At 40.6% G+C, this 12,059-nt stretch overlaps 1 protein-coding gene across 7 annotated transcripts in view; it reads left to right on the forward strand.

The window, feature by feature from the left end:
• The window catches only part of MYO6 (myosin VI), a 127,298-nt gene that overhangs the window by 43,355 nt on the left and 71,884 nt on the right, over positions 1-12,059 (forward strand). For all 7 annotated transcript variants that reach the window (XM_032484496.1, XM_032484490.1, XM_032484489.1 and 4 more), the window contains 2 exons: positions 4,153-4,295; positions 9,208-9,277. In XM_032484496.1, the coding sequence (XP_032340387.1) occupies positions 4,179-4,295; positions 9,208-9,277 (187 nt within the window). In that variant the 5' untranslated portion in view covers positions 4,153-4,178. The remainder of the gene's footprint in view (positions 1-4,152; positions 4,296-9,207; positions 9,278-12,059) is intronic.

Genomic DNA, 12,059 nt, shown 5'->3' on the forward strand with positions numbered 1-12,059 from the left:
TGTATCATTTTTATATCTTTTTTCCTTCTGTTTCTTCTTTTTTCGCCCCCTGCTTTCTGTCTCTTTTTTTTTTTCCTTGACTTTCTGAAAAATTGCCTTGGTTTTTTTTCTATGCCTTCTAGTGAATATTTCACTTCTGCTGTTATGTTCTTAAAGGAAAATTATTCTGACTCTTGTTAAAATGACAAAGAGAACTTTATATTCAGGACTGTTGCCGTAGGAGTGTATTTGGCTTGGGTGGCCGTAATAAAATACCATAGAGCGGGTGGCTTAGCCAACAGGCACTTCTCACAGTTCTAGGGGACCGGAAGTGTGCAGTCAGGGTGCCCGCAGGGGCGGATTCTGGTGAGAACTCTCTGGCTTTCAGATGCTGCAGTGTTGCTGTCTGCTCACCTGGCCTGTCCTCACAGTGTGTGTGTGCAAGTGGAGAGGTGTCTCTCTCTCCCTTTTTGTAAGGCTACCATCCTGTTGGATTGGGATCCCACCTTTATGATGTCATTTAACCTTAATTACCTCCTAAAGGCCCCCTCTCCCAATACAGTCACTTGAGCAGGAGTGGTTACGGCTTCAACGTACGAATATTTAGGGGGACACAATTCATCCCTCGCAGACACATGCATTCAGTCTGTAACAAGGGGCATTACAGTCAGGGGTAGAGATTGGGCTCCACTGTGAATACAGAAAAGACAGCTGGGGATTTATAGCCAGTGAGCAGAGTTGGAAGGCGGTAGGGGGGGTGGTCAGTGGATGCACAGTAACTTAAGGAAACAGCAAGGGTAGAGGATTCTTGCTAAACTGACTTAATGGGATTCTTGCTGAAGGCTGATAAGAGATTTATACATCAGAGGTAGAGGACATGGAACTCGATCAGTATCAAGGGTGAGAGAATTTCTGTAAACTAGCTTAGCAGGATTCTTGCTAAAACTGGCTTGTTGCAGGCCCACCTGCAGGACAGGATGGACATGGAAGGCCAAGAAGGCTCAGAGGAGCCGCGTAACGTTTGGTCAAGAAGAGGGTGTTTGTCTACATGTGGCGCTTCTGGGATGCATACCCTCAGCTGTTCCTGGCACGTCTTACTCCAGAGACCCTCTGTCATCTTCAGAGAGTGACGTCCAGGCTCCTGTGAGGGTGGTGCTGAGGGAGGAGGTGTGTGCACGCCCAGCGGTATGGAGTGTGTGTGGTTGGTGTGAGGAAATGTCTTAAGCAACGTTCACCTGGTCTTCCTTACGTTGGACCCCTCTGTACACCTTGCTTCTAGGAGAACTGTGTGCTCTAGTTCTTATGTCTTCTGAGAGTCAGTGGTAAAATGTGGGTTATTTTCCATCTTCTCCATTCCCGACTGGGATTCGGCTCTTGGATTTGCTAAGTCAGTTGCCTCCCAGCTGGTTGCTTCCCAGCTTCCAGAATGTGTTTGCTGTTTTCTCTTCTCGGGTTCCCCCCATCCTGGTGGACTGATCTCTTTTTAAAGAATCTTCATACTGTAGATCTAGGGGTTGGAATGAGCAAATTCGACACGTGCCTTTAAATCTGTTATCCTAACTAGGAGGCTGCGTCAAATGATTCAAAATTGGAAAACAATTTAGATAGTTCGAGGAAATTTGCCATTCTTTTTTGGACTTAGGGGGTTTTGCTTTACTGTGATATTTTTTTCCCCAGATACTTAATTATTCCTAAATAATCCTTCATAACTGTTCTATAATTTCCCTTTGTATTTAGAATGACCACAAGACCATTTTCTGGGAATTACTGGTGGCTTCAAACAAGGGATATGGGGGAATACAAGGGGAAGAGGTGTCACTGGCATCCGTTGGGTGCCATTAGAATGGGGATCTCAATTTTATGTCACCTAATCCTCAGTAGCAATTCTGTAAGGTAAGTGATATTATCACTTATGGGGAAGGGTAAAGATAGTGATCAGAGAGATTAAGTAACTTGCTTAAGAGCTAGTCAGACAGTGGTGGAGCTTCGTTTCAAGCCTGGTTTTTAAGACTTTTCAGCTCTTTCTAGGCTGCCGTCTCCTTTTTGTTTTCCCAAACTGTTAACAGTTCATTCATTCCCTCAGTGAATGTTGAGTTGCCTGCTCCGTGCTGGGCCTGGGAGACACAAAGAGGACTAGTCCATGCCCTGATGTCACGATCAGAGTACCTTTCAGTAGGATTTCTGGTGATCTGTGCATATCAGCAAGAGTAGGAGCAGGCAGCTAAGTTAATTACAGGAGTCCTGGTCAAAGGTCATGTTGGTTTTGACTGGGATGGCAGAGGAGATTCAGAGAAGTGGGTGGATTTGGAATACCTCTGGGAGGTAGAGCTGACAGGTTTGAGGGGTGGTGGGGATTTGGAAGGAGCTGGAAGAATTGAGGATGACTCCAGGTTTGATTTGAACTGAGTGTTCTCGGGGCCTTTACTGATAGAAGGAATGTGGTGGAACAGAGTAATAATATAATAACAACACTGTGACATCTGTTGAATATCTCCAGGAGGGGGTGTCCAGTATGCAAGTAAACATCTGGGAACTCTGTGGTGTTACAGGCTGGAGAAATAAACGTGGGCATCACTTACATAGAGATTCTGTTTCGAGCCACAGGACTAAATATAATTATTCAGGGACAGTGTGTACATGTAGGTGCAGTAATGAAATCTGAAGCAGTGTTACTGATTCACTTCTACGAAGGATCCTCCGTTAACTTCTTAACTCGGAATTGCACTTAAACATCATAGCATTTGCTCCTTGGGGAAAAGCAGATCCCATCATGTAACTACGGTGTGGAAGACTTCAGCCAGCAAGCACACTACAGGCATACCAGCAGTTGCAGCTTTTTGATTGAACTACATACCCAACGTCCTTGTCTTTGATGAGAGACTAGACTGGATGAAACATCCATGTGGGAAATCCCAGACTTGAGAATGCCACACAAGAGGAGAGTCATGGCCCATGCATCTTCTTGAAGTGTAGATGAGTGAGGAAAAATAACTTCCCTCCATGGTGCTGAAAGTAGGACACCTGGGGTCACCCATTAGCAGATTCATTGTTACATGTTAGTCTCACAGAATCCAAGCTTATTAAATATTTTATATGTTATGAACCCTCTGGGATGCTATCAAAAGACAGAGTTGTAAATGTTAGATCTGAGAATGCCAAGCATGAAAGCAGCTTTCTAGGAATATTTGAATACAAGACTAGAATTCACAATGGGCAAAAGCTGGAAACAACCCAGATGATTGTCTGCAGGACAGTAGGTGGACAGCTGTGGCGTGTCACTCAGTGGGCTGGTATACACAGCAGCATGGTTGAACATCAAAACATTTTGTTGAGTGAGATAAGCCAGACGCAAAAGCATACGTTCCATGTGACTCCATTTATATAAAGTTGAAGAAAAGGCAGAGACTACTTGATGATAGAAACCAGAGCAGTGGATGCCTGCGGTGGGGCAGGGATTGACCAGAGGAGGGAACTTTCTGGTGCAATGGGAACGTTCTGCATGTTGACTGGGGTGTTTGTTACATGGGCATACCTATTTGTGGAAACTCGTCAGCTTGTGCATTTCACTGTAGATGCGTTTTACCTCTGTAAGAAAGAAAACAACAAAAACAGTGTGCTGAGTGGTTCTGTGGGGATCCCTGTAGGGAACATGTGGGCGAGGCATCCCTGTAGTCTCAGATCCTCAGGGAGAATTTCCCAGAGGAAGTAACCTCCCACATCTCTCATTTTTATCCTTCAGGTCTAAAATAGACTTATTGTTCAGCTCTTGGCTAGCTCCACACAGTAACATCTGTTCCTGAGAAGACTGTTTAATTTTATTGTGCAATCCAGAATTCTTTAGGTAGTAAAAAGGAGCGCTGTTGTAAATTACAGTGGGCAACAGGTTGCCCTCTATTTCTGTGCCGCTCAGTGTGCGGTCCACAGCTTTCATGACTGAAGGAAGCAGTGGCAGAGCAGGTGTCACCTGCCGGGGGAGCAGCCTCTGCTTGGTTCTTCCCTGAAGGCAGTAAAGGGGGGCAGATGCAGCAGGATGGCAGGGGCTGGATTTCCTGTGCAGGGCTACAGGTGTGTTTCTGTGAACTGTGATTTTCATGTTCCCTTAAGAAAAAGGTGTGTTATTTCTTTTTTGTTTCCCAAGTTATTCACGTTGCTCTGTTGGTGCCTTTGAAACAGGTGACAGTGGATCGCTCCCTTCAAAAATGGAGGATGGAAAGCCCGTCTGGGCGCCGCACCCTACGGAGGGGTTTCAGATGGGCAATATTGTGGACATTGGCCCTGACAGCTTAACAATTGAACCCTTGAACCAGAAAGGCAAGGTGAGCTTCTCAGAAAGATTTCAAAATTTGACTTCTTCCTGTAAGTGTCTCCCTTCTTAATGAAGTAGGGGGAAGCAGTTTTCTGGTAAGTGAATCTTAGTTTTCTACTGAGTTGTTTGAGTAAATCAGAAGTGCATAGCCTAGGGGGAAAATGGTGTCCTGTCATAAAATCAGACAAATTTAGTGAGCCTTTCATTACCATGTTCTTAAGAAACAGCTATGTGACAGAATATAAACTAACATTTTTATTCCTTATGCCATATTACTGAAGTTACGAATGTGTATCTGTGGTGCATTCAACGTGTTACAAAGTAAAAATATGAAAAGTGAATGGGGCTCTGTCATCAAGTTTGGCTTTTTGCTTTAGCTTCTAGCTAATTCTTTTTTTAAAAGCTTTTTATTTACTTAAATTTATTAGTATGTTATTAGAATAAATATATTTAAGTAAAGATACTTAAGTCTTAAACATAGCCATCTATTATTATTTTTGTTATAATGGTACCTTTTTAAGACGTAAAAGCATACTTTAGTTTTGTACACATGCTGTCTATTTCTTTTTATGCTTAGACATAGACTAGACAGTATAACAAAGTGGGAGTTTAGGGAGAAAGGGACCTGGACTCTTTTCAGGCTTCATGGGGACTGTCAGGTCTGTTTTTGTGGGAGAGCTTCACAACTTTCAGTATAATAAACACTCCTGTGAAACAGGTCTTCTGACTAGATGAAATTTGTTGATGTCATTTCTGTTTACTTTAGACTCTGCAAACGTTCATGAATAATTTGCATCCTAGTGATACATGGTTAACTAATGCCACATGACTGCCGTCCTTCTGGGGACCTTAGAAAAACAAGGTGGATCTCTCATGAGGCCTTTTCACAGAGAAACTATTCTGTTACTGTAAACAACCCAGGAACCTAAATGCATAATATATAATGTGCCATGTTAGAGGAGGCCAATTAAAGATACCCTCAGGAAAGAAAAGACAAAGTGTCTCTAGTTGTTCCTTTTATTAACAAGGATCTCTTTGTACTTACAATTCAGTACATGTTAAAAGAAAAAAAAAGAAAAAAAAAGGAGCTAAGTTATTTTTATGTATTTGAGGTTGTGGGGAGGAAAAATTTCCCTCTCCTCTTTTGAGTCTCTGGCTCAGCCTGCAAATTAAATTGACACGAGGCAGATTCACAGTAGGAAAGCATACGACTTTTAATAAATCTCTCCATGTACACAGCAGCCTTCACAAGAGAATGAAGAGTTGAAGAAGTGATCAGAGCAGGAAGTTTTTTCTATCTTTTGGACAGAGAAACAATACGTTCGTGAAAAATTGATAAGACAAAGGGGCTTGGGCTAGGGGTGGTAAATTGTGGAGACGTGGTTAGGAAGATAAGGGTTAGTGTGGCAGGACAGGGTTCGTTTGTCCAGATTTGTCCTGGCCTCTGGCGATAAGAACGTTCTCTTTCCTCCTGGTACAGGGAGGGCACCTTCCACGTGGGAGTTTTATCTCCTGCTCTCAGAAATAAAAAGGGTCAGAGCGCCCTTCTTACATCTGCTGTTTCTCAGGGGCCTTTAACTCTGATAATCAACGTGCCAGAGTAGCATGTTTTGAGGTGACAGAAATCCAGTGAGCCTTTCATTCTCCTTCAGAGTCTTTTTGCATTTTTGTTTAACATATTTCATAAGCTCAGTAAATCAAAAGCCTAAAATGAAAAGTATTATTTCCTAGTTCTAGTCTGTTACACAGGACTAGAAGTGTATCCGTAAGTGACAAAATAATTCAGTTCAGTTCAGACATAGAAGACACTTGATTTATGGGTATATGCTTTTTTTTTTTTACATCTTAAATATTTTATGTGCTTACAACTGTGCGTTTTTAGTTTTAATCAGGTCCACACATAGAACCAATAAAAGCACCTAAAATTTAAATTGTAGAGTCACGAAAACTGATACGTCTGTAGATTATGCATAAACTAAAGTTGAAACTTCTTTTCACAAAATTTTTTGGAAAGTTAACAAATTCTCAGGGATTTCGTTGAGTCTTAATTCCCTGCCCCCCCCAACATATTTTTTTGAACCATGTGGTTAAAAAGATCTGTAAGAGAAGCAGTCTTTTGCCTCGATAATTCATGGTCTTGAGATCAGCAGCATTTAAATCATAAGGAAATCAGCAGTGGACCAGTCAGGCTGATCTGTTTGCTGATACAGTAGAAGCACAGAGGAGGGACTGATTAGCTCTCATTGGGAGCATGTCTTTGAAGAAGCAATGCCTCTTCAAGTTTTTCAGGGGGAGGTATAGCTCAGGTGGTAGAGTGCATTCTTAGCATGCATGAAGTCCTGGGTTCAATTCCCAGTTCCTCCTCTGAAAAAAAATAAAAAACTTAATTACCCCTCCCCAGAATATATATTATATAGTTTTTCAGTTGTGGCCCATGGTGAGAAATAGATTTTACATCGCATTAGGAATGTGTATGGTTTGTGTGTGGGTGTATATGTTTATTTATAAGAAAATATTTTGCATTGCATTAGGGATCGTGTGTGTATTCATAAGAAATAGATTTTTGCATCGGATTAGGTATTGTGTGTGTATTTATAAGAGGTAGATTTTGTATTGCATTAGTTGTCATGTGTATTCAATAAACAGATTTTGCATTGCATTAGGTATGTGTAATTATTTGTGGGTGTATTGAACGCAAATGGATTTTACACGTCAGCACGTATATGTATTGTGTGTATGTGTATATTTGTAAATGAGACAGGGTTGGTCAAATGAAACATCCTTATTGTGTGTGATGCATCTTGATATTTTCCAGTATTTTTTGTTCTGTGAACAATGCCATCTTGAACTTCTCAGTTGATTTCACATCCCATGCTGGCAGCTGCCTGGCCTGCAGGCTTAAGCCCTAAACACGTGGCGTTTAGGGGGCTACGTTTTCTCTTCCCTGTTGGCACTTGCCTCTTGTCAGCTGACAGTCGCCCCTCGTATGGTTGCCACACGCTTAGTCTCGTGTGTCTGTCTCCCCTTCAGTCCTTCCTCCCTGGTGTTTACCCGGCCCTCACCGGGAACCAGGTGGTACTGGGTGCTGGGTGTCATCGCTCACAATACTCTTTCTGCCCGGAGTGCCACTCCCCACAGCCCTGTGCTTATTTAGCAAATACTGATTTACCCCTCAAGCCTGACTGAGGTCATCTCCTTTATGAAAGTTTCCGCCCAGTCCCCTCCTCCTCCTCCTCCCAGGCAATAGAGTTTACTGTTGATGGCTCAGTCCCTTTGAGGAGCGGTGTAAGGTCTTAGCCCCCTGTGCTATTGCATTGAAGACCTTTGTTTATGTTTCTCCCCTGTCCCCACTGGCTGTAACCGGCTCCAGAGCAGGGGCGAGTGTGTCTGTCCCCGTGGTCGTGGTCGTGGGGCTCGGTGCCCCGGGTTTACTGCGTGGGGGATGTCACTGGGCTTCGTCAGTGGTCTTCTCCTGCTAGGAGAAGCAGCCTCCTCCCTCTGAGAGAAAACAGTTGCCTTAAGGAGACAAATTTCCTCTTTCTCACTGAGTAGGTGGTAAAGGGCAGAAGAAGATGGGGGCTGGTGGTAACTTGGAGGATGAGGAAGGAGGGAGAGAAGCATCTTTAGGACTTATTACAGGCCTATCAGTCCTGGGCTTAACCTTCCCATTGTCGGCACTCTTCGTCCCCCTCCTCTCCCCCAGGTCTGACCCCCTGGAGGCTCCAAACAGGATAGAACCAACGCCTGGAGTCTGGGGCATCCGCAGCCCCGTTGCCAAGGCTGTGAAACTGACACATAGATCTGTGCTGTTAGTGATTATTTCTGAACGTATTTTCCTGTAGGATCATTGTTATAAATTGTGGGTGGTTTTTTATTACCATTAATATATTTCATTGTACATTATGGATTGGTTCCAATTTTGTGATTTATCCTCTAAGCCTTTCCTTATTTATAACATTAAGAACATGTGTACTGGGCTCCAGATAATTAACTTGTAGGGTGTTCAGGGCATAAAGTTTTCTAATTCAGGTATGACTTTGAATTGAGTTGGCACTAGCAGCCTGGATTTTATTTTACTAGGTAAACTATAGCAGTAGCCTTGTCTTATACTCTTGCATGTATATGTATGTGTATAGACCTACAGATACTATTCTAAAATAATCAAACAGTTTTTCCGTAGAGATTTATTTCATATGGATGGAAACTTCACAGGAGTAATTGTTATTGTTTGAGAAATACAAATGTATGGATAACTGCCAGAACAGCATGGATAACATTTAATTCTCTTTAGATGTAATTTGAGATCATTTCTTCTTTCTTACAAGATACTATCTTAATTCTAGAATTTCTGCTGTAGCATTTAAGCGATATAATAAATACAGACTTATTCATGGATATCTGTAATTTTATGGACCAAATAGTTCTGGATACTGTAGATATTTTTTGACACATCCCTGTACAGGAATTTTGTGTGTAATATGTTTTGCTCAGACGGTAGCTTTAATTAAATAGTAGTCTGTTGGTATATCTGATTGAACGTTACTTTTTCCTTTTCGAAACAATAAAATTGCTGTATATACAAACAGTAAATTTTTTATTTTTTAAAAAGTTGCTAAATAGCATACGTATGTAAATTTACTATTAATATACTTCTTGTTTTGTCCCACTTTAAGTGTTAGAGCACAGGATTTTTTTAAAATTGATTTCCATTGATTTCATGTTCATGGTAATAGTGGATAGTATATTCGAGTAAAGTTATTCTATTTGGGGTTAGTGACTTGTTAAATAGTAAGATCTTGTATTATATTTTAATGAAGAGCATATTGTTGCCATTATTACAATGTGTGCAACCAATTAAGCTCCTTCATTTTTCTTACTGTTTATAGGCTTCTATTTTAATGAGTTCTTGTTTTGTTTTTTAGACGTTTTTGGCTCTCATAAACCAAGTGTTCCCTGCAGAAGAGGACAGTAAAAAAGATGTGGAAGATAACTGTAAGTGTCAACTTAAAAAACAGTTCTCATCATAGAAAAGGAAACTGTTGCTTCAAAAAATCAATGAGTGGTTGTATTCCTGGGCACATTATACTGGTTTAGAAGAAATGTAGCCTTTTGACACGAAGGTTCATGTGTATGCAGGAGCCCCAGAGTCCCAGATGCGTTATTGCCTCATGTTTGCACTTTGGTGAGAGTCTCTTGAATGTCTTAGTTGTGTTATCTTAGTTATGTAAATTTGAGGAATAGTAATAATTTACTCTGAAGCCTGAACTAAAGACCTCTTGTTTTTGTTTTAAAAGAGTTCTTTTGAACCTCATTTGGAATCAGATGATTTTTATAGTCATATATGTGGTTCAATAATTTGGAGGTTGAGTCAGGAGGATCCATTTAATGTTACTGTTTGAAGGAAACATTAAAAAAATACCATGTTATAAGTACTTACTAAAAAATTGATTTCAGAACATTAAAGTGCAACATTAATTTGACTTATAATTATCTTAGAATTTTTGGTGAGAAAATACTATATCCAGAGCCTCAGGCCATGTTTAGTTTTGCATTGTCAAGATTAAGTGGTAATCCTATTTCATTTTTTTATTTGTCAGTATCTAAGAATCATGTCCAGTTGTGCATAGTTTTCATTAAAGGTATCTGGCATTAAAAAGTCTCCATTTAAAGAACAGAAATAAGAGAAAGGAATATATTTTGTCCTTGTTGATTTTCTATGGACTTCACATTTGGGTAAGTGGGTAAGATCCCACATGTGACGGGGCAGCGTGGAATCCAGGAGTCATGGGAGAGCCTGAGTTCAGATTCTGACCCTGCTGTTAGGAAGCTGTGTGCCTGGGGATGATTCACGTATGCTCTCTGAGCTTCTACTCTGTCATATGGGAGTAATAATGTTTATGTTTCATGCTTAGAAGTGATGGAGTTAAAATGCTTGGCGTGGTCCCTGACCTCTAACAATCTCTCAATAAATGGTAGCTGTTATTATTAGGTGTGAGAGATTGAGAAAAAATGTGGAACCTCCCTTCCTTCCCAGGATTGCTGGAAAATTCATCTGATGGGATAATATTTTTCTGAACAACAATTAGAGCAAACAAACCAAAAAAAGGAATGAGATTCTACTATATCCAGAATAAGAGAGAAAATTCTATTCTGTTAAAACTTGCTAGGGTATTCGGAATTGGAATCAGTCCTTTTCATATGTCAAAAAATTTTTTGGTTTATATGTTCACATGTAGTAAAACCTAATGAATGGTTTTGAATTATTTTTTAATCTACTTCTTAAATATTTAAAAACATTTTCCCTTTGGTTATTTCATCTTGATGTACTTGTCTAACCATTTAACTTTCCTGATGTAGTGTAGATTTCTGTCTCTTGCAGGTGTTCCTTTGGTGATGCCAGACGGCAGGAATGTTAATGAGGGTGTTAACTGTCCTTGTCCTCTGGTGGTCCAGCCCCACTTGAAGTCCCCTTTCTGAAACCACAGCATTAATGCATCTTTGGTTGTTGAGTTTAGAATGCAGGTTTTCCAGCTAAAGGGTTCCATCGCTTACTTGTTCTTTGCCCACCGCACCACCGTCCTCTGCCAGATGACACATGGCATTGTTTCCTAGGGTCTCACCTGCACGCTTTTAGAATCCTTCCTCTTCTCTCTGTCATGGTTCACAGCGTGATGTCTGTGGAGGCTGTGAAAGTGGCATGTAGTTCCGATGTCTGTAGAGCGTTCTGAACTATGAGATAAAGGTTCTGTTGAAACAGAGACAGGAGAGGATTTCGATGACGCCCTAACAATATTGCAGAATTTATTATCTAGTCTTAGCTCTAGGTTTTTTATGTGAATGGTTTTATATGTGGAGTTTAGTATGTTAATTTTGCCTTTTTACTTGACTCTTGGGTATTAATGCCAGAATAGGAAAATAATTCAGGGATGTGACGTCAGTAATTAAAATAAGCATTTTTTGTGCTGATTTTTAAACTACTGTTATTTACATGGCATGTAATGATCTCCGTGAATGATCAGTTAGAAAATAATGTAGACTATAATATTGGAAAGAATCCCCAGTGTTGCCTGGTTCCATCCCTTCTTCAGTAATGGAACGACTTCTACAACAGGGTAACTGTAGACCTGGTTGACATCTACTATGTTGAAGTTGTTCGTGGGCTCTTTTTTTTTTGTTTTTTTCTTTCAGTGAATCAGAACCGTGGCAGATAAGCAGGATTTTAAATGCTCAGCTAACTCCCTACTCAGATCCCTAAATTTAATAATTAAGTCATACCCAGTCTTCAACAGCAGCTTTTGGTGTGCTTGGTATATATTAATTATACTAAAATTCTTCTTACGGAATTTATAAAGAAATATAGTTATTCTTTTATTATATATCTTTGTTTTTAAAACTTTAATATAAAGTGTAGTTAAATCTATGAATAGTTAGGCATAAAAGACAAGCAGATCACATACAGAATAGCATGTAAGTAGCCAAGCCAAGCAGTCTTGGGGTTGACCACTAGAAGGGGAGAGTAGGAGGGAGTTCCGGGCAGTGGAAGGCTATTTCTGAGACCCTTATGAACATTCGTAGGCCATACCCTCAAATGCAAAGGCAACTGAGACTTAGCGTTTCCCATTCTGCCACACTGAGGGTCATAGATATTTTCTTTCGGTCTTTCCTTTAACATGTCTTCATTTAAGTGGAGTAGTCTGAGTAGTACCATTTAAGAGGAAGACCATCCCATCCAAATTTTTATTGTCACTGGCAGGTATTTCAACAGGTAGGGATT

Source organism: Camelus ferus, chromosome 8, assembly GCF_009834535.1.
Source record: "Camelus ferus isolate YT-003-E chromosome 8, BCGSAC_Cfer_1.0, whole genome shotgun sequence".
NCBI lineage: Eukaryota > Metazoa > Chordata > Mammalia > Artiodactyla > Camelidae > Camelus > Camelus ferus.